General features: G+C 49.4%; 1 protein-coding gene across 1 annotated transcript in view; it reads left to right on the forward strand.

Moving 5' to 3' along the window:
* Positions 1-3,858: 3,858 nt before the first annotated feature.
* The window catches only part of NIFK (nucleolar protein interacting with the FHA domain of MKI67), a 33,618-nt gene continuing 15,955 nt past the window's right edge, over positions 3,859-21,521 (forward strand). The window contains exons 1-5 of the mRNA XM_063933994.1: positions 3,859-4,032; positions 4,402-4,534; positions 11,969-12,097; positions 12,337-12,445; positions 12,894-13,105. Of these exons, the coding sequence (XP_063790064.1) occupies positions 4,424-4,534; positions 11,969-12,097; positions 12,337-12,445; positions 12,894-13,105 (561 nt within the window). The 5' untranslated portion in view covers positions 3,859-4,032; positions 4,402-4,423. The remainder of the gene's footprint in view (positions 4,033-4,401; positions 4,535-11,968; positions 12,098-12,336; positions 12,446-12,893; positions 13,106-21,521) is intronic.

The raw sequence follows: 21,521 nt of genomic DNA on the forward strand, positions 1-21,521 counted from the left end.
AGCATCTCCTGAAGATCCGAGTACCAGGCCCTTCGAGGCCAGTCTGGAACAATGAGTATTGTCTGTACTCTTTTCCGTCTTATGATCCTGAACACCTTTGTAATGAGAGGCAGAGGAGGAAACACATAGACCGACTGGAACACCCATGGCGTTACCAGAGTGTCTACTGCTATTGCCTGAGGGTCCCGGGACCTGGCACAGTACCTCCGAAGCTTCTTGTTGAGGCGTGACGCCATCATGTCTATTTGAGGAACTCCCCAGAGACCCGTTATCTCTGCAAAGACTTCTTGATGAAGTCCCCACTCTCCTGGATGAAGATCGTGTCTGCTGAGGAAGTCTGCTTCCCAGTTGTCTACTCCCGGAATGAAGACAGCTGACAGAACGCTTACGCGATTTTCCGCCCAGCGAAGAATCCTGGTGGCTTCCGCCATCGCGACTCTGCTCCTTGTCCCGCCTTGGCGGTTCACATGAGCCACGGATGTGACATTGTCTGATTGAATCAGAACCGGTAGGTTGCGAAGAAGACCCTCCGCTTGTCGAAGGCCGTTGTATATGGCCTTTAATTCCAGCACGTTGATGTGTAGACAGGACTCCTGGCTTGACCATAGTCCTTGAAAGTTTCTTCCTTGGGTGACTGCTCCCCATCCTCGGAGGCTCGCGTCCGTGGTTACCAGAACCCAGTCCTGAATGCTGAAACTGCGACCCTCTAGAAGGTGAGCACTTTGCAGCCACCATAGGAGAGACACCCTGGCCCTGGGGGACAGTGTTATTTTCCGATGTATTTGTAGATGGGACCCGGATCACTTGTCCAGAAGGTCCCATTGAAACGTCCTCGCATGGAACCTGCCAAAGGGAATGGCCTCGTAGGCCGCCATAATTTTCCCCAGAACTCGAGTGCATTGATGAACTGACACTCTTTTTGGCTTTAGCAGGTCTCTGACCATGTTCTGGAAGTCCTGGGCTTTTTCCAACGGGAGAAAAACCTTCTTTCGTTCCGTGTCTAGTATCATGCCTAGGAACGATAGTCGAGTTGTTGGAACCAACTGTGACTTTGGCAGATTGAGAATCCAACCGTGTTGCTGGAGCACTCTCAGAGAGAGTGACACATTCTTCAGTAATCGATCTTTTGATCTCGCCTTTATCAGGAGATCGTCCAAGTATGGGATAATTGTGACTTCTTGCCTGCGCAGGATCACCATCATTTCCGCCATTATCTTGGTGAAAATCCTCGGGGCCGTCGAAAGCCCAAACGGCAACATCTGAAACTGGAAATGACAATCCTGTACCGCGAATCTCAGGTACTCCTGATGAGCGGGATATATGGGGAAATGAAGGTAAGCATCCTTTATGTCCAGTGACACCATAAAATCCCCCCCTTCCAGGCTGGCTATTACAGCTCGGAGTGATTCCATCTTGAATTTGAAACGTTTCAAGTACTGATTTAGGAATTTTAGATTTAAAATGGGCCTGACCTAACCATCCGGCTTCGGGACCACAAAGAGGGTCGAATAGTACCCTTTTCCCTGTTGGCTCAGGGGAACCCCTAGAATCACTTGCTGTTGACACAGCGTTTGAATTGCAGCTAACACTACTTCCCGCTCTGGGGCAGAAGCTGGTAAGGCCGACTTGAAAAATCGGCGTGGGGCCACCTCTTCGAATTCCAGCTTGTAGCCTTGGGAAACTATCTCCATCGCCCAAGGATCTACGTCTGACCAAACCCAGACCTGGCTGAAGAGTCGAAGGCGTGCACCCATCAGTGCGGACTCCCGCAGGGGAGCCCCAGCGTCATGCGGTGGATTTTGTAGAAGCCGGGGAGGACTTTTGTTCCTGGGAACCCGCCGCGGCAGGTGTTCTTTTCCCTCTACCCTTACCTCTGGCAAGGAAGGAGGAGCCCCGACCTCTTCTCGGCTTTTGCGACCGAAAGGACTGCATCTGATACTGTGGAGTTTTCTTTTGCTGTTGGGGAACAAAAGGTAAAAAGGTAGATTTACCTGCGGTAGCTGTGGAAACAAGGTCCGCGAGCCCATCCCCAAACAACACATCACCCTTATAGGGTAAACCCTCAATATGCTTTTTTGAATCCGCATCACCCATCAATTGGCGGGTCCATAAGGATCGTCTCGCTGAAATAGCCATGGCATTGGCTCTGGAACCCAACAATCCAATGTCTCTTTGAGCTTCTCTCATACCTGTGTTCCGACTCCCTCTGGAACTAATGGTGTCCAGTAGCCTAAGAAGCAGATCCTATCATTTAAGTAGGTCTGCTTCTCTCTCCTCAGTCCCACGACGCAGGGAGTCTGTTGCCAGCAGTGCTCCCTGAAAATAAAAAACCTAACAAAATTCTTTTACACAGAAAACTTAGAGGAGAGCTCCCTGTAATGCACCCTATCTCCTCTGGGCACAAGCTCTAACTGAGGTCTGGAGGAGGGGCATAGAGGGAGGAGCCAGTGCACACCCATACTAAAAGTTCTTTATAGGTGCCCATGTCTCCTGCGGAGCCCGTCTATACCCCATGGTCCTTACGGAGTCCCCAGCATCCTCTAGGACGTAAGAGAAATATAATTATAATGCATCCCATATAATTCAATAATACTCCTTTCACACTGCAGAAATATAATTATAATGCATCCCATATAATTCAATAATACCCCTTTCACACCGCACAAATAACCCGGTATCGACCCTGTATATTTCCAGATCGACGTAAGTCACTGTGCGGTGTGAAAGGGGTCACTAATGAATTCTCAGGTCGCCTGACCCGGTAATTCAACATGGAAATAAAGAAGGGTTATTACCGGGTCAGTTGCAGTGTGAACGGGTTGCCGTACGATGCGACCCAGGACCCGTTCACAGCATAGGCAGAGGTGGCCTGGAGATGATCTCATTTCCCAGCACTGCCTTTGCCATACCTCCCAACTTTGTGTTTCCCCAAAGAGGGAAACACACGCGGCGAAGTCGCACGCGCTCCCGAAAAGGGGGTGTGGTCTAAGAAAAGGGCGTGGCTTCACGGGAGGACCCGCGATTGTGAGCCACGCCCCCGTTTTCGTCACTGAGGGGGCATGCCCAGCGCTCTGTGAGCCGCTGGCATGCCCCCTCTCCCTCTGACACCGCTGAATAGACGCTGTGCGCACAGCGTCTATTCAACGCTGCTCTGTTAAGCAGGGCAGCGACAGACAGAGCCTCCCAACTGCCCCCCCACCGCGGGACACTGCGGCCCGCAGGTGGGACAGCGGGACAGTCCCCAAAAAACGGGACTGTCCCGCGAAAATCGGGACAGTTGGGAGGTATGCCTTTGCACCCACCCGGCTCCGTCCCAACCCCCGATGGCAACCCAACCCGAAATATCAACTCATCGGGCCAACGTATCACAAGTGGTCCAGGTGTCGTAAGAAGGATTTTCAGATCTTACATGCAGTAGGTAAGATCTGACCATGTCGCTTGCGATGAGGGTGCTTAACGGTAGATTGCATCATACTTACCCATACCTCCCAACATGACCCTCTCCAGGAGGGACAGAATGCTCTGCTCCTGCACTTCCCTCTTAATTTGTGATTGCCATCACCTGTGCTGAAACACCTTTCTTATCCATTAACCTGTTCAACACAGGTGTCAGCAATCATACATTAAGAGAAAAGTCCAGAAGCAGACCATTGTGTCCCTCCTGGAGAGGGTCATGTTGGGAGGTATGCTTACCTACTCTCGGGGGCCGCGGCTCTGTGGGGAGTTGAAGGGTTCCATCGCATGCGATACCTCCCTCTAGTGGATACAATTCATAAGCAAACCTGTAACCCAGAAGAAAAATGGCCGCCCAAGGAGCCTGTGCCCCGCACAAGATGGCGCCGTTCGGCTCGATGATTACTAGTTTCCATGGTGTGGGAGGTCGCGTCTGCGCACTGACTGTTCCTTTCAGCATCCGGTGCGGGGAGTCGCACGTAGATGAACTGGGCGGCGTGGAGCGCATCGTGGCTACGAGCATCGGGACAGCTGGCTGCTGTAGCACCGAGAGTGTCCTTCTCCTCACCACTCTGTCAGGTAAAGCTTGAAAATATCTTGATGTGGGTTACCAGGTGCCACAAAGCCTGGGCCGGGCCTGTGTGCATAGCGTGTTAGCGCCCGGAGCCCTTTCAGTACCACTGCACCGGCTTGGTAGTTCCGAGGTGCGGCCCAACCTCTAGGCCTGGGCGTAGTACTTACAATGATACATATAAATACATACAGCTGTGTGGTTATACAGGAGTGGTGCTATGTGTCGTTCAATGCGCTTGGTGGGGTACTTCTGCAGAGTTGCCGCCAGGTGTCGCGCTGCGTGTGATGCAATTCTCCCGGCAGGGGTTGTAGGTTCCTTTGGACACTGCGTGGTGTTGTTGCAGGTTGAGATCCACGTGTTCCCTTCTGTTGCAGACTCGTTGGTGGCTGGGTGAACATGTCGGAGAGTCCTGAACACACGAGCTCTGGCGGTCCGCTGCTCTCTCTGGACCCTAAACTGCATGAGCAATTCAAGAAGAAAGTTCAGAATGTCCGAAGGAAACAACAGGTACCTAGCATATGTTACATGTATAGGTGTATGAGAGAAGAACTATGTACATGTGTCGTGATGAGTGTACCTTAGTCTGTCCTTGTATTAGCCTGTGTTGTATTTGTACATGGGTCTAAGGGCCATATTAAATGGATATATCGTGGAGATTGAGGGGCGATATTTAATTAACTTGCCTGCTATATTGCGTTAATAGTAGTCAGGATTAGCTGTGTAAAGTGGCTAAACCCGGTTAAAGTAATGGATGTGATCAAGATAAGTCCCGTTTAGGTCCCCTAATGGGTAACTTCACACATTTCAGCTCACCACACCTGGCAGGTGAAACAAAATCCCTGATAAATTGCAGCAATTAGCTGGGGCTAATTGGATATCCCCCTTATCTCCATGCTCTGTTTTATTAAAAGCTTTTCTGTTCTTCATTGTTTCTGTACTGTATTATATTCTAAGTGCCCTGAGTCCTATTGGAGAAACAGTGTTTTATATAAATAAAATTATTGTTTCTGCAGTGGGGTACACTGGTATTCTACAGGGAATAACATCGGGGGTGTAGACTTGGATCTTGATCCGATGCTTTGACTGTTCCCAGGATGCACTGCACCGCTTCCTCTATAGCCCCGTCTCCAGGCACTGGAGCTCAGTTTAAGTTGGTGCCTGCAGTGCAGGTCACTAACAGGTGTGGCTGCGCTAGGCAGGCTTAATAAGAGCTTTTTAAGAAGAAAGAAGACTTCAAAGTCTGCAGCACAGTCACTAGATGCTGTGTATGTCATGCTGACATTCTGTGCTGCAGCGCTGCATATTTCCACGCCCTGGTTGCCGGGTACTTGCAGCGGAGGCGCTCCGGTCATCAGGCGCATATCACCGCTGATGCTCTCCTGAATCGCGTGGCCGCACTTCAGGGAGTAGGTAAGAGGGTCCCCCAGGTGGGACCTGCAGAAATCGTGATCCGGTCGGACCGCGCTGCTGGCATGGTCACTGTGGCCATGCAGGGACCCCACTATATCTACCAGGGCAGGGAGCACAGGTCGGATTTAGTAAAAATCTGTTTATTATATGCTCCATAGTACCTGGTGAAGTCCAGCAGAGGGGATAAGGCACTGACCTGTAGCCCCTCCCCCAGGTGCCATCTACAGCAGATGTTCCCACCCTGGACTCCCCCCCCCCCCCCCTCCCCCCCCCTCCCCTCCCCCCCCCCTCCCCCCCCCTCCCCTCCCCCCCCCTCCCCTCCCTCCCCCCTCCCCTCCCTCCCCCCTCCCCTCCCTCCCCTCCCTCCCCTCCCTCCCTCCCCTCCCTCCCCTCCCTCCCCTCCCTCCCTCCCCTCCCCCTCCCCTTCCCCTCCCCTTCCTTACTCACTCTGTCAGTGATTGGGTGCTATTTCACAGAGCTGCGCTGATCCTGGGACTGCTGGGCACTGTCTCCTCTGTAAAGCCGCCTACCTCATCAGTGCTGTGTATGTACAACAGGGGTTCTCATGCTCTGTCCTCAGGACCCCACACAGTGCATGTTTTGCAGGTAACCCAGCAAGTGCACAGGTGTATTAATTACTCAGACACATTTTAAAAGCTCCACAGGTGGAGCTAATTATTTCACTTGTGATTGTGTGAGGAGACCAGCAAAACATGCACTGTGTGGGGTCCTGAGGACAGAGTTTGAGAACCTGTGATTTACAAAACACTTACCGTATATACTCGAGTATAAGTCGACCCGAATATAAGCCGAGGCACCTAATTTTACCACAAAAACCAGGGAAAACTTATTGACTCTAGTATAAGCCTAGGGTGGAAATGCAGCTCTAGCCGTACACAGCCCTCATACTGCCAGATATGCCCCCAAGGTGCCAGATATACCCCCACGGTGCCAGGTACAACTTACCCTCCCGCGCTCCACCGCTGTTTTTTGAAAGAAGGAGGGACACGGAAGGCACAGCGCGCGCCTCTCCTGAGTCCCTCCTGCGTCTCCGGTGGTAGCGGCGGGTCTGTTAAATGGAGTGCCGGTTCGTGAGCCAATCAGAGCTCACGAACGGGTACTTCATTTAATAGACCCGCCAGAGACTCAGGTGGGACACAGTAGAGGCACGCGCTGTGCCCTCCGTGTCCCTCCTTCACAAAACAGCGGGGGAGCACGGGAGGGTACGTTTTCCCAGGCAGCAGTTACGGAGCATCACTCGAGTATAAGCCGAGGGGGAGGGGGGGGGGGGGGGGGGGGGGGGTGGGGCTGGGGGCTTTTTCAGCACAAAAAATGTGCTGAAAAACTCTGCTTATACTAGAGTATATACGATAAGTATTCTACATGTCGTTTAGACAGCGTTGGTTATGAACCAGTGCACTTATATATGAATATTTATTACAAGTATTCTGTAATATGCATCCAGTGGTTACTGTGCATTGTTATAGCTGTATACATACATACATATCTATATGTAGTATTACTAGTCCAGTGCAGTTTTATTGTTTATATGTCATCATTTCTGCGTTGTGACTGTGTGCCTATAGCTGCTGTGTGGTTTCTATTCTGTTTATCACACATATTGCTATCACTATATTCTATACCCTGGGGGGCTAAGTGCGTCAGGGTCTGATATACCATATAGTATTCCACAGGATATACTGTTTTATGTTTTTCACTGTTTCAGCCACCTCATACCGCTTAAATCCTCAGTTTGTGCTCTGCATTTGCGGTCACATAACACAGGGTTTTTGTCAGGTATTGTGTTTGGCTATATTGTACTGTTACACCCTAAGACTACATTCCCAATAATGTCTGCTTCACAGGACGGGAACTCCGCAGACGCTCCTGCATCATGCAGTGCTAGCGCCACGGATTTACCTGAGGAAAAGATTTTAGCTGAGGGATCAGGTACTGGGTTCTCTGCACCTTCTAGTCAGCCTGCAGCACATGTGGCAAATCAGGATCTACATTGGGCCACATTTTCAAATATGCTGACTACGCTTGTAACGACTTACGCCCCCTGTGGGACCACCTGTGCTATTGCAGCCACATATTGTCCCTGTAGTTAATCTACCATGGGCGGATACTCTGTCAACCAAGTTAAGGCAATTAAATCCGTCCTTAGTAAAACAAAAACCTGTCTCTCGCCCTGCTGGGAACAAAGGGTCATCTAAGCGGGCCATTTCTTCCTCACAATCCATAATATTTCGGATGATTCTTCCGATGTCGTCACTGATACAGTTGTTTCTGATGAGGAATCTACAACTCAAGTTGATGTTCCTGAACTGGTGGAGGCTATCAAGCTGATTCTCCAGATTGATGATAGTGAACCTCCTGCTACGTCTAAGAAACCTGATAAGTTTAAATGTCAGCAGGTTGCTAAAGTAGCTTTACCTCATTCTGGCCTCTTAATTGACATACGTCAGGAGTCATGGTCGTCTCCAGGAAATAAATTTTCCCTGTCTAAAAGGATGTTTGCTCGCTATCCTATCCCTGCGAAACTGGATAACAAGTGGGAAACTCCACTGCCAGTGGACTCTCATGTCGCCTGTCTAGTGGTGTCTTCTACTCTGCCTGTCACCACTGTCACTTCACTGAAGGAACCGACAGATAAGCGTGTGGAGGGATGCCTGAAGTCTATCTACACACTTACTGGTGCTGTACATAGACCCACTATGGCAGCCTCTTGGGCTGCAAAAGCTATTGAAGTATGTGTTCAGGCAATTGAGGATGAGCTACCTCTGAGTTTTTCTGATACTACCAGACAATATCTGTCGTATATTACCACAGCCTCTCACTATATCCAGGAGGCGGCCTCTGATGCAGGTGTAATGGCGGCCAAGGCATCTACTACGTCCATACTGGCTAGCTGAATTTTGTGGTTACAGTTCTGGAAAGTGGATCTGGACTCCAAAAAGACCTTGGAGGTGCTCCCTTTTAAGTGGGACATACTATCTGGGGAGGATCTGAACAAGATTGTGACTGACTAAGCAACAGCCAAGACTGCATTTCTCCCAAGTACTAATCCTTCTGCTCCGAAGGCTAAGGATACTACTTTTCGTTCCTTTCGACCTCCAGGTAAAGCAAAGGGTCAGGCATATCCGAACAAGCTCGTACTTCCAAAACCACCAAGCCCAAGTCTAAGCAATTGTGGGCCGCCCGTCAGCCTGCTTCCAAACAGGACAAGCCTGCGGCAAGACAGGGCGGGCCTCCCCCGGCGGACCCCAGGCTGGGAGGCCGACTTCTGCAGTTCGCCCAGTCTTTGTTAAATATCACTTCAGACGCCAGGGTGCGGGAAGTTCTCTCTCACGGATACGCAATCTCTTTCAAGAGATGCCCCCCTCGCCAGTTCTGCTCAACAGTGATCCCCCTCGGATCCATTGAAAGCGCAAGCTCTACACTTGGTTGTACAATCCCTCCTGGATCCTGGAGTGATTGTACCGGTACCTCTGTCTCAAAGAGGCAGGGGCTACTATTTGAACCTGTTTCTAGTGCCGAAACCAAAATGGGTCCTCCTGGCCTATACTCAACCTCAAATCTTTGAATAAATTTGTGAGGGTGTCCAAATTCTGTATGGAAACTCTGCGCTCTATTGTACTGGCTATGGTACCCAGGGGCTATATGGCATCCCTGGACATACAGGATGCTTACCTGCACATACCTATTGCCATGTCGCATCCGCAATATCTGCGGTTTGCTATTGGCAACCTACCTTATGAATTCTAGGCTTTGGCTTTCGAACTGACTACGGCTCCTCGGATTTTCACCAAGGTAGTGGCAGTCATGACGGCTCTTCTCCGCTGTCAGGGTGTCGGGATCATGCTGTATCTGGACGACTTGCTGATCCTGGCAAACTCCCTAGAGGTTCTCCGGTCATCTGGAGCGGACTGCCCAATTCCTACAAGCCCACGGGTGGCTCATCAACTGGAAGAAGTCCTCGCTGGTCCCTGCTCTGAGCATGGTGCACCTGGGGGCATTGTTGGACACGCACAACCAAAGATTGTTCTGGTCTCCAGAGAAGGTCCTGAAACTTCAGGACAGGATCAGATACTTCCTCTCTCGCCAGCGAGTGTCAATACACTCGGCGAGGCAAGTACTAGGCCTTATGGTGTTGGCGTTCGACATGGTAGAGAGTGCTCCATTTCATTCTCGCCCTCTACAGCGGTTAATCCTTTCCAAGTGGAACGGCCTGCTCACCGGATCAGGTCTCAAATGATCTCCTTGACTCCGGAGGTTTGTCTTTTACTGAGCTGGTGGCTACAGGACCAGCAGTTGAGCAGGGGCCATCCCTTCTGGATCTCCAATTGGGTCCTCCTGACAACGGACGCCAGTCTGCGAGGTTGGGGCGCGGTGTTGGAGCAACACTCTCCAGGGTCCAAGCCGCATGGCAATGATGAAAGTGTTAAAAATTCTTCAGTGGGCGGAACGCCATCTTCCAGACTTATAGGCAGTGTTCATTCCGGGCGTCCTCAATTGGGAAGCGGACTTCTTCAGTTGTCCGGACGTGCACGCCGGAGAGCGGAGTCTTCATCCGGATGTCTTTCAACTCCTAGTGGACAAGTAGATGTAGGCCTGATGGTGTCTCGACACAATCACAAAGTTCCGGTTTTCGGATCAAGGACAAGGGATCCTCTAGCAGCGTTTGTGGACACACTGGCAATTCCCTGGAACTTTCGGCTGCCATACGTGTTCCCTCCAGTGTCACTCCTGCCCAGGGTAATATGGAAGTTCAAGCAAGAAGGAGGAATACTACTTCTAATCGCTCCAGTGTGGCCCAGACTGCATTGGTTCTCCGACCTGCAGGGTCTCTCGATAGTGTCCTCTTCTACTTCCTCAACGCCCAGACCTCCACATTCAGGGCCCTTGTGTCTACCTGGATCTGGCCATACTGGCTTTGATGGCGTGGCTCTTGAAGCATCACTCCTGAGAGCCAAAGGTTTCTCTGAGGCGGTCATTCAAACGATGTTGAAAGCCCGTAAACCGGCTTCCGCTCTGATTTTATTATAGGGTTTGGAATTCTTACTTCACCTGGTGTGCCAGTAAGAACTATGATGCATATACTTTCAGGACTGCCAGACTTTTGGCTATTCTACAACAAGGCCTGGACTTGGGCCTTCGTTTAGCCTACCTCAAGGTTGATATTTCTGCCTTGTCTGTATGGTTTCAGAGGAAAACTGCGTGTCTTCCTGATGTTCATACTTTCACTCTGTGTTTTACGGATTCAGCCTCCCTACGTCCCTCCTGTGGCTCCATGGGATGTCTGTCTGTTCTGAATGCCCTTCAGGAGTCTCCATTTGAACTTCTTGAGTCTGTGGACCTTAAATGCCTTATGCTGAAGGTCATTTTTCTGTTGGCTATTGCCTCTGCTAGGAGGGTGTCTGACTTAGGCGCTTTGTCCTGTCGTCCACCCTTTCTGATTTTTCACCGTGACCGGGCAGTTCTTAGAACTTATTTGCCTAAGGTGGTATCATCTTTTCACCTTAATCAGGAAATTGTGGTTCCGGCCTTCATCTCTTTTGGTTTGTCCTCCAAAGTACGGGCTCTCCATATATGTGGGAAGGATTGCCTCTGTCAGGAGATCAGATTCCCTTTTTGTACTTTTTGGTTTTCACAAACATGGCTGGCCTGCGTAATAAGCAAACCTTGGCCAGATGGATTAGAATGGTGATTGCACAAGCTTATGCGCAGGCTGGACTCCCAGCTCCTGCTGCTATCAAAGCCCATTCTACTCTGTCTGTTGGACACTCTTGAGTTGTCCATTCGTGGCGTGTCCGCAGAACAATTGTGCAAGGCGGCTACGTGGTCCTCGGTGAATGTTTATTAGGTTCTATGCCTTTGATACTTCCGCCTCCCAGGATGCTTCCTTTGGACGCTGGGTTCTCATACCCACTAAGGTGCGTCCCCTCCATTGAGGAACTGCTTTAGGACATCACCAATGTATTCCCTGTGGAATACAGTGTACCTCACTGCAGAAAAGGAGATTTATGGTAGACTTACCATAGTTAAATCTTTCTGCGAGGTACACTTGGTTCCACAGGGCTCCCACACTGACGCACTTGGCTTCTTTGGGTTTGTATGGCATTAGCCGCTATTCCCTTCTCCTGACGTGAGAACGTGGTTCTGTGTGACTAACATCTGCCTTCTCTTTTTACCTGCTTCTGCATTGGGCTGGTTATCAAAACTGAGCTCATAGTGCCTGGAGGTGGGGTTTTAGAGGAGGCCCTGCAGTGCATCCTGGGACAGTCTAAAGCTTTAGCCTGTTGGTGCCTCTACACCCAGATGTATTCCCTGTGAAATCCAGCGTACCTCGCAGAAAGATTTAACGAAGTACCATAAATCTCTATCACCTTCCAACATACACATCGTCCAGTCTGATGACAAGTTCACGTGGGTAGCAGGGAAGGCTAGCAGTGTGTGTACTGGGTAGATGTCATAGCCAGTCATTGTTGTTTTAAGTAAACTGGTGCTGAAATTAGATTTTCTTCTCAGGTGGAGGCTCTTTCTCCTGGTGTCGTCTACGTCGCTCACATACCTCGGGCTCTGTTTGAGCCCCAGCTGAGAAGATACTTCAGCCAATTTGGGACAGTGACTAGGCTGCGTCTTTCAAGAAGTAAGAAGGTAAAAAAAAAAAAATTGTCTGCATAAAATCTGGGAGTGGCTTATACTAACTGAACACTTGTTGAAACAAAAATTACACTATGGTAGCACCAATAATATAATTGTGCGGTTCTTTTAATATAGCATTATTTTTGTTGCTACTTTATCCAGACAATCTCTATGATCCTTAAATTCCGAACATAGAGCTATGTTATCAATGTGTGGAATTGCCTTTTCTGTATCTATCTTCTGATTTGCAGACTGGTGCCAGTAAAGGATATGCATATGTGGAGTTTGAATGCAATGAAGTTGCTAAAATTGTTGCAGACACGATGAACAATTATCTCTTCTGTGAGAGGCTGCTAAAATGTAAGTAGTGGCCTGGGTATGCAGGGGCCTGACCTGAGAAACCCTGTTTTAAATGTTACAGTTTTGACAGTTATAAGTTTAAAACTGTATGTAGTTAATTTGCCGGTAGTTGGGATCCCGGTGGTCGGAATACCGATGCTGGAATCCCGACTGCTGACAATACCGATAGCCGGAATCCTGGCTCACAGGGGGTATTCGAGCGCAGCAAGCCACAGAGCCCGCAAAGGGACTCTCTTTGCACTTGCCACGCTGCCGGTATACTGACGCCCGGGATGCCGTTTTCTGTATACTGACAGCCGGTATCCCGACCGTCTGTAAATCGTACTGAGCCAGCTAGATGCATGTTAGTTTGTGGCTCGGTCCTGACCGTTGCATGAGGATCTCTGTGATAAAGACGTTTATTATGTTTTGTTTGTTAAAAAATAATTTGATTTATTCTCCTGTCCAGGTGAATTTATGCCTCCAGAAAAAGTCCACCCCAGAATCTTTGTAGGATGTGATGCCAAGTTCAAGAAGCCAACACTGCCAGCAGTTAAACGCTATAACAAACCCAGGAGCCTGCAGCAGGCAAAGAGGATGTCGCAGAGAATGCTGGACAAAGAGAAGAAGCTAAGGAAGCGTTTAGCAGAGAAAGGCATCGACTACGACTTCCCGGGATTTGTGAGTGTTTGATGTAGTAATGTCCATCTGGCAATGCTGGGGTGTTGCATAATGTTATTGGTAGCCCACTAAGGAGACAAATTGGCACGCGGAGGGTATTTCCATACATTTGTTTACCCATCACTTTTTTTTCTTTTTCTTTTTGCTGCCATGAGTGCTATTCTGTGCCTCACAGTTGGCTTAGTACTACTTTAATTTATCATGGGCTCGGCCGCACTGGACATAAGTGCCATAACTAGGACAGTGCCGCCACAGCGCATATGCGCTGTGGGTGGAGAACTGTTGGCAGCACCCGCAGGGCCACACCACACTTTTGTCCAATCCTTCATGTCCCAGCCCACTACCGCAGTTCTCTGCGCAGTGAATAGCCGTGACGTTTGGAGAGGGTGGGGGGGGGGGGGCGGCAGTGCATTGAGCAGGATTCAGAACTTAGAGAGCCAGGATAGGTTCAGGTAGGTTGGACAGCACCGCTTCCGACTGGAGAATCTGGTCCCCCAGGTTGGAGTGGGACAGCAGCAGCCTGCGTCAGTGACTCTAGGGAGTTATCTCTATCTTGGTCAAGTCAACACTGTCCTCACCCTGTCATTTCTGTTCTTCACTCACTGTACAGACATGGTTACTTCTGTCCTAGCCATGTCACCCCTCTCTCCAGTCCCTTCTGTCTGTCCCTTCTATCCTGGTTTTGTCTTTGTCATGGCCCTATCACATCTATCCTGATCCTGTTAACCATCTCTCCTGTACCCTCTATCCTGTCCCTGTCACCCCTGTCCTTTTAATGTACACTCTGTCTTAGTCCTGTCCCCTCTGTACTGGCCCTGTCCCTCCTGGCCCTTTTACCTCTATTATACCACTTCTGTATTTATTCTGTCCCTTTCACCTCTGTTTTGGATCCCCGGAGATGCTGGCTCCCCTGGAGACTGGGCTGTGTAATGCCGGATCTTCATCTGTGGCAGGAGCCAGGTACTGCATGTCAATCCTAAAGGAAGATAGATACAATTAATGTGCTTGGTGAATGAAAGATGATTTTTCTCTATAAAAGATAATACACAAAAGCCGTTATGGCTGTCTGCGTGGCTTCCAAAAAATGGATGGGAGACTCATGCTTAATTCAACAATATTTCTTTTTCATCCACTAGGGGACACGAGATCTCAGACAGCTGGGTTGTGAAGGATGCAGACCGGAGGTAGCACACTCTTTAAAAAAAAAAAAAAAAAAAAAACATGTACAGCTAGCTCCTCCCCTTCACGCCCCCTAATCCCTCCAGTCTGAGAAATTGTGCTGGAGGTAGCAGCACAGGAATGGATCTCTTGCTCCATGAGAGACCTTTCTTTAACTTAAAATATTATGAGCCGATCCAGCCTAACTGAAAGGAGGGAGAAGGCTCTCTAGACTGATCAGTTTCAGTGAGACAAAGATCCCATCCGAAGGGATCAGTATCTCATCCAGAAGATCTGACTGAGCAGGGAGTACTATAATCAGGGGGCAGAGCGCCCAGCAAGGTACCCTAATCCCCCATAGTAATGCGGGAGTCCTCCCTCAGCAGAGTTATATAGTCAGCGGTAGCGGGGGTGCAGCTAGTGAAGGTCATGCGGAAGTGAGGTGGCATGGCGGCGGCCAGGACTTCGTAGCTGCGCTCGGTGCACAACCCGTGGGGTCACTAAGCATGACTGTGCCCAGGTGATGGCTGAGCTCGCAGTGCAGAAGGTTTGCTGCCAGAGGGGATAACTGTCCCCTTTACGCATAAAAGATTACGCTGAGGGGAATAGAGAAGCCGCTAAGCTACATGGAGAAGGCGGCCCACAGGGTTAGAGATGAGCCAGGCTGTGAGGTGGCTGAAAAAATTTAGTGGCAGCCATTTTAGATCCTGTGTATGCGCGCAGTTATAGAGGGCAGTCATCTCTGAGGAGAGAAAGTATTGGGTGTTTAGTTACTGTAAGGCAGGCATGTCAATCTCAAGGTCATCCAGCTGTTGGGAAACTAAGTCCCAGCATGCTTTACCAGCTAATCAGGTATGGCAAAGTATGCTGGGACTTGTAGTTTCACAACAGCTGGAGGGCCACGAGTTTGACGTGCCTGCTGTAGGGCAATCTGAACAAAAGGTTTAAGCTCCTGTTCAGTTATCATTAATCCCTACTAGTATTATGTATGTTCACTGCAAGCTCTATGAACAGACCTCTGTGAGAAATGAGTGTATTTTTTCTTCCAAAGGACCCTGCTGACAGGTCCTGCAAGGAGGAGCAACATAATTTCTCAACATTCAACTTGGGCTGTTTTAACAGTTAGTGGTGTGGTAAACGTCATGCTGGTAAAAAAAAAAAAAAAAAAAAAATTTCATTCCAGCTCTGTGTGACTCCCAATTTTTCATTGCTCCTTATATCCCTACAGTCTCTCTTCCGATCTGTGTGTCTTTAACATGTCTAAAGCACCAACAAAAACAGACTTACTGTGTATGTCCAAAATGTGTAAAAAAAAAAAAAAAAAAAAAAAAAAAAGCACTAATGTTGGCAGCTCCGTGGTGTGGAACATGCCCCCGGAATCCTGCAAGCAACATTTAGAATGGGCAGCAGGTTTTTCCAAGACTATGGAGGAATTCCTAATTAAAATAACTCCGCCCGCACAGGTAGGTAAGAATGTGCATAAAGCGGCATAGACCCCTTACTATCCTGCAAGAAGAGTTGGAGGAGGAGGGGGGTCTCCTAGATGATGAGGGAGTCAGAGGCGATAATTGATGTCTGTCGTCAGGAGGAGGATGCTGAGGTCGAGGGGTTACAATCCCTTTTCTCTGACGTCCTAGTGGATGCTGGGAACTCCGTAAGGACCATGGGGAATAGCGGCTCCGCAGGAGACTGGGCACAAAAGTAAAGCTTTAGGACTACCTGGTGTGCACTGGCTCCTCCCCCTATGACCCTCCTCCAAGCCTCAGTTAGATTTTTGTGCCCGGCCGAGAAGGGTGCACACTAGGGGCTCTCCTGAGCTTCTTAGTGAAAGTTTAGTTTTGTCACTATCAGTTTGACGCTGCCGTTTGGTTTGTCCACGGCACCCCGGGTCTTTACCAAAGTAATGGCCGAAATGATGATACTCCTTCGAAGGAAGGGAGTTTTAGTTATCCCTTACTTGGACGATCTCCTGATAAGGGCAAGATCCAGGGAACAGTTGGTAGTCGGGGTAGCACTATCTCAAGTAGTGTTGCGGCAGCACGGTTGGATTCTCAATATTCCAAAATCGCAGCTGATCCCGACGACACGTCTTCTATTCCTAGGGATGATCCTGGACACAGTCCAGAAAAAGGTGTTTCTCCCGGAGGAGAAAGCCAGGGAGTTATCTGAACTAGTCAGAAACCTCCTAAAACCAGGCCAAGTGTCAGTGCATCAGTGCACAAGGGTCCTGGGAAAAATGGTGGCTTCCTACGAAGCAATTCCATTCGGCAGATTCCACGCAAGAACTTTCCAGTGGGACCTGCTGGACAAATGGTCCGGATCGCATCTTCAGATGCATCAGCGGATAACCCTGTCACCAAAGACAAGGGTGTCTCTCCTGTGGTGGTTGCAGAGTGCTCATCTTCTAGAGGGCCGCAGATTCGGCATTCAGGACTGGGTCCTGGTGACCACGGATGCCAGCCTGCGAGGCTGGGGAGCAGTCACACAGGGAAGGAATATCCAGGGCTTGTGGTCAAGCCTGGAGACATCACTTCACATAAATATTTTGGAGCTAAGGGCCATTTCAAATGCCCTAAGCCAAGCAAGACCTCTGCTTCAAGGTCAGCTGGTGCTGATCCAGTCGGACAACATCACAGCAGTCGCCCACGTAAACAGACAGGGCGGCACAAGAAGCAGGAGGGCAATGGCAGAAGCTGCAAGGATTTTTCGCTGGGCGGAAAATCATGTGATAGCATTGTCAGCAGTGTTCATTCCGGGAGTGGACAACTGGGAAGCAGACTTCCTCAGCAGGCACGACCTCCACCCGGGAGAGTGGGGACTTCACCCAGAAGTCTTCCACATGATTGTAAACCGTTGGGAAAAACCAAAGGTGGACATGATGGCGTCCCGCCTAAACAAAAAATTGGACAGGTATTGCGCCAGGTCAAGGGACCCTCAGGCAATAGCTGTGGACGCTCTGGTAACACCGTGGGTGTACCAGTCAGTGTATGTGTTCCCTCCTCTTCCTCTCATACCAAAAGTACTGAGAATTATAAGACGGAGGGGAGTAAGAACTATACTCGTGGCTCCGGATTGGCCAAGGACTTGGTACCCGGAACTTCAAGAGATGCTCACGGAGGACCCGTGGCCTCTACCTCTAAGAAGGGACCTGCTCCAGCAAGGACCCTGTCTATTCCAAGACTTACCGCGGCTGCGTTTGACGGCAGGGCGGTTGAACGCCGGATCCTGAAGGAAAAAGGCATTCCGGATGAAGTCATCCCTACCCTGATCAAGCCAGGAAGGATGTAACCGCAAAGCATTATCACCGCATTTGGCGAAAATATGTTGCGTGGTGCGAGGCCAGTAAGGCCCCGATAGAGGAATTTCAACTAGGTCGATTCCTGCATTTCCTGTAAACAGGAGTGTCTATGGGCCTAAAATTGGGGTCCATTAAGGTTCAAATTTCGGCCCTGTCAATTTTCTTCCAGAAAGAACTAGCTTCAGTTCCTGAAGTTCAGACGTTTGTAAAAGGGGTACTGCATATACAGCCTCCTTTTGTGCCTCCAGTGGCACCTTGGGATCTCAATGTAGTTTTGGGGTTCCTAAAGTCACATTGGTTTGAACCACTTGAATCTGTGGAGTTAAAATATCTCACATGGAAAGTGGTCATGTTGTTGGCCCTGGCCTCGGCCAGGCGCGTGTCAGAATTGGCGGGCTTTATCCTGTAAAAGCCCTTATCTGATCTTCCATTCAGACAGGGCGGAATTGAGGACTCGTCCTCATTTTCTCCCTAAGGTGGTTTCAGTGTTTCATCTGAACCAACCTATTGTGGTACCTGCGGCTACTAGTGACTTGGAGGACTCCAAGTTGTTGGACGTCGTCAGGGCCTTGAAAATATGTTTCCAGGACGGCTGGAGTCAGAAAATCTGACTCGCTGTTTATCCTGTATGCACCCAACAAGCTGGGTGCTCCTGCTTCTAAGCAGACTATTGCTCGTTGGATTTGTAATACAATTCAGCTTGCACATTCTGTGGCAGGCCTGCCACAGCCAAAATCTGTAAATGCCCATTCCACAAGGAAGGTGGGCTCATCTTGGGCGGCTGCCCGATGGGTCTCGGCTTTACAACTTTGCCGAGCAGCTACTTGGTCAGGGGAAAACACGTTTGCTAAATTCTACAAATTTGATACCCTGGCTGAGGAGGACCTGGAGTTCTCTCATTCGGTGCTGCAGAGTCATCCGCACTCTCCCGCCCGTTTGGGAGCTTTGGTATAATCCCCATGGTCCTTACGGAGTTCCCAGCATCCACTAGGACGTCAGAGAAAATAAGAATTTACTTACCGATAATTCTATTTCTCGTAGTCCGTAGTGGATGCTGGGCGCCCATCCCTAGTGCAGATTGTCTGCAATACTTGTACATAGTTATTGTTAACTAAATCGGGTTATTGTTGTGAGCCATCTATCCAGAGGCTCCTCTGTTATCATGCTGTTAATTGGGTTCAGATCACAAGTTGTACGGTGTGATTTGGTGTGGCTGGTATGAGTCTTACCCGGGATTCATAAATCCTTCCTTATTGTGTACGCTCGTCCGGGCACAGTATCCTAACTGAGGCTTGGAGGAGGGTCATAGGGGGAGGAGCCAGTGCACACCAGGTAGTCCTAAAGCTTTACTTTTGTGCCCAGTCTCCTGCGGAGCCGCTATTCCCCATGGTCCTTACGGAGTTCCCAGCATCCACTACGGACTACGAGAAATAGAATTATCGGTAAGTAAATTCTTATTATTGAAGCAGTAAAACAGGTCCTTAACTTCAAAGAAGAAGAGGTCAAGGAACCTGAGGTCTTTGCTCTATTTGAGTCTCCGAAACAGCAAACAGCAGTTTTTCCAATTCCTCATACTCCAGGATTACATGAGTGAAGCATGGAAGCAGCCAGCTAGACTCTTCCAGATCCCCAAGAAGTTTATAGCTAATTATCCACTGCCCAAGAGTGTCATGTTTAAGTAGGAGGTTCCACCGAATGTTGACGCCTCCCTGACTAGACTATCAAAGTAGACAATATTACCTATACCAAACGTGACTACACTAAAGGATGTATCAGATATTAAGTTGGATACAGCACTAAAATCTATCTTTGTGGTCGCAGGAGCATCACATTGAACTACGATTGTCAACGCTTGGGTTAATAGGGCTATTGTAGCATGGGCTGGTCAAATTGTTCAGGCAGTGGCGGAAGATAACCAGGAAGAAATAGTTCAACTAGCGGAGCATATCCGGGTATTGGCCACATACATTTGCCAAGCTACAAAGGATGCTAGCAGGATAGCTTTGCGCATCTGAGTCTGCTATATTGGCCAGAAGGATTCTGTGGCTCTAATGGCAAATGGATTCTGATTCCAAGAAGGCAGTGGATGCGATCCCCTTTGCAGGGGAATCTTTTAGGCCAGAATTGGGACAATTGGATTTTGCAGGGAACGACTAGAAAATCTTAATTTCTCTGACGTCCTAGTGGATGCTGGGGACTCCGTCAGGACCATGGGGATATAGCGGCTCCGCAGGAGACAGGGCACAATAATAAAAGCTTTAGGATCAGGTGGTGTGCACTGGCTCCTCCCCCTATGACCCTCCTCCAAGCCTCAGTTAGATTTTTGTGCCCGACGAGAAGGGTGCAATCTAGGTGGCTCTCCTGAGCTGCTTAGAATAAAAGTTTAAGTTAGGTTTTTTATTTTCAGTGAGTCCTGCTGGCAACAGGCTCACTGCTACGAGGGACTTAGGGGAGAGAAGAAAACTCACCTGCGTGCAGGATGGATTTGCTTCTTAGGCTACTGGACACCATTAGCTCCAGAGGGAGTCGGAACACAGGTCTCACCCTGGGGTTCGTCCCGGAGCCGTGCCGCCGACCCCCCTTACAGATGCCGAAGTTGAAGAGGTCCAGAAACAGGCGGCAGAAGACTTTCAGTCTTCATAAGGTAGCGCACAGCACTGCAGCTGTGCGCCATTGTTGTCAGCACACTTCATACCAACTGTCACTGAGGGTGCAGGGCGCTGGGGGGGGCGCCCTGGGCAGCAATGTATAATACCTTTTTATGGCTAAAATACATCACATATAGCCCTTGAGGCTATATGGAGGTATTTAACCCCTGCCAGATCTCACAAACTCCGGGAGAAGAGCCCGCCGAAAAGGGGGCGGGGCCTATTCTCCTCAGCACACGGCGCCATTTTCCTGCTCAGCTCTGCTGTGAGGAAGGCTCCCAGGCTCTCCCCTGCACTGCACTACAGAAACAGGGTTAAAACAGAGAGGGGGGGCACTTATTTGGCGATATGATAGCATTTTTATATATGTAATAAGGGAAAACACTTGTATAAGGGGTTGTCCCTGTATAATTATAGCGTTTTTGGTGTGTGCTGGCAAACTCTCCCTCTGTCTCCCCAAAGGGCTAGTGGGGTCCTGTCCTCTGTCAGAGCATTCCCTGTGTGTGTGCTGTGTCGGTACGTGTGTGTCGACATGTAGGAGGACGATGTTGGTGAGGAGGCGGAGCAAATTGCCTGTATTGGTGATGTCACTCTCTAGGGAGTCGACACTGGAATGGATGGCTTATTTAGGAATTACGTGATAATGTCAACACGCTGCAAGGTCGGTTGACGACATGAGACGGCCGGCAAACAAATTAGTACCTGTCCAGGCGTCTCAGACACCGTCAGGGGCTTGTAAAAACGCCCATTTACCTCAGTCGGTCGACACAGACACGGACACTGACTCCAGTGTCGACGGTGAAGAAACAAACGTATTTTCCTTTAGGGCCACACGTTTCATGTTAAGGGCAATGAAGGAGGTGTTACATATTTCTGATACTACAAGTACCACAAATAAGGGTATTATGTAGGGTGTGAATAAACTACTTGTAGTTTTTCCTGAATCAGATAAATTAAATGAAGTGTGTGATGATACGTGGGTTTCCTCCGATAGAAAATTATTGGCGGTATACCCTTTCCCGCCAGAAGTTAGGGCGAGTTGGGAAACACACCTTAGGGTGAATAAGGCGCTCACACGCTTATAAAAACAAGTGGCGTTACCGTCTCCAGATACGGCAGCCCTCAAGGAGCCAGCTGATAGGAAGCTGAAAAATATCCTAAAAGTATATACACATATACTGGTGTTATACTACGACCAGCAATCGCCTCAGCCTGGATGTGCAGCGCTGAGGGGGCTTGGTCGGATTTCCTGACTGAAAATATTGATACCCTTGACAGGGACAAGGTTTTATTGACTATAGAGCATTTTAAG

This window comes from Pseudophryne corroboree, chromosome 7, assembly GCF_028390025.1.
Source record: "Pseudophryne corroboree isolate aPseCor3 chromosome 7, aPseCor3.hap2, whole genome shotgun sequence".
In the NCBI taxonomy this organism is placed as follows: domain Eukaryota; kingdom Metazoa; phylum Chordata; class Amphibia; order Anura; family Myobatrachidae; genus Pseudophryne; species Pseudophryne corroboree.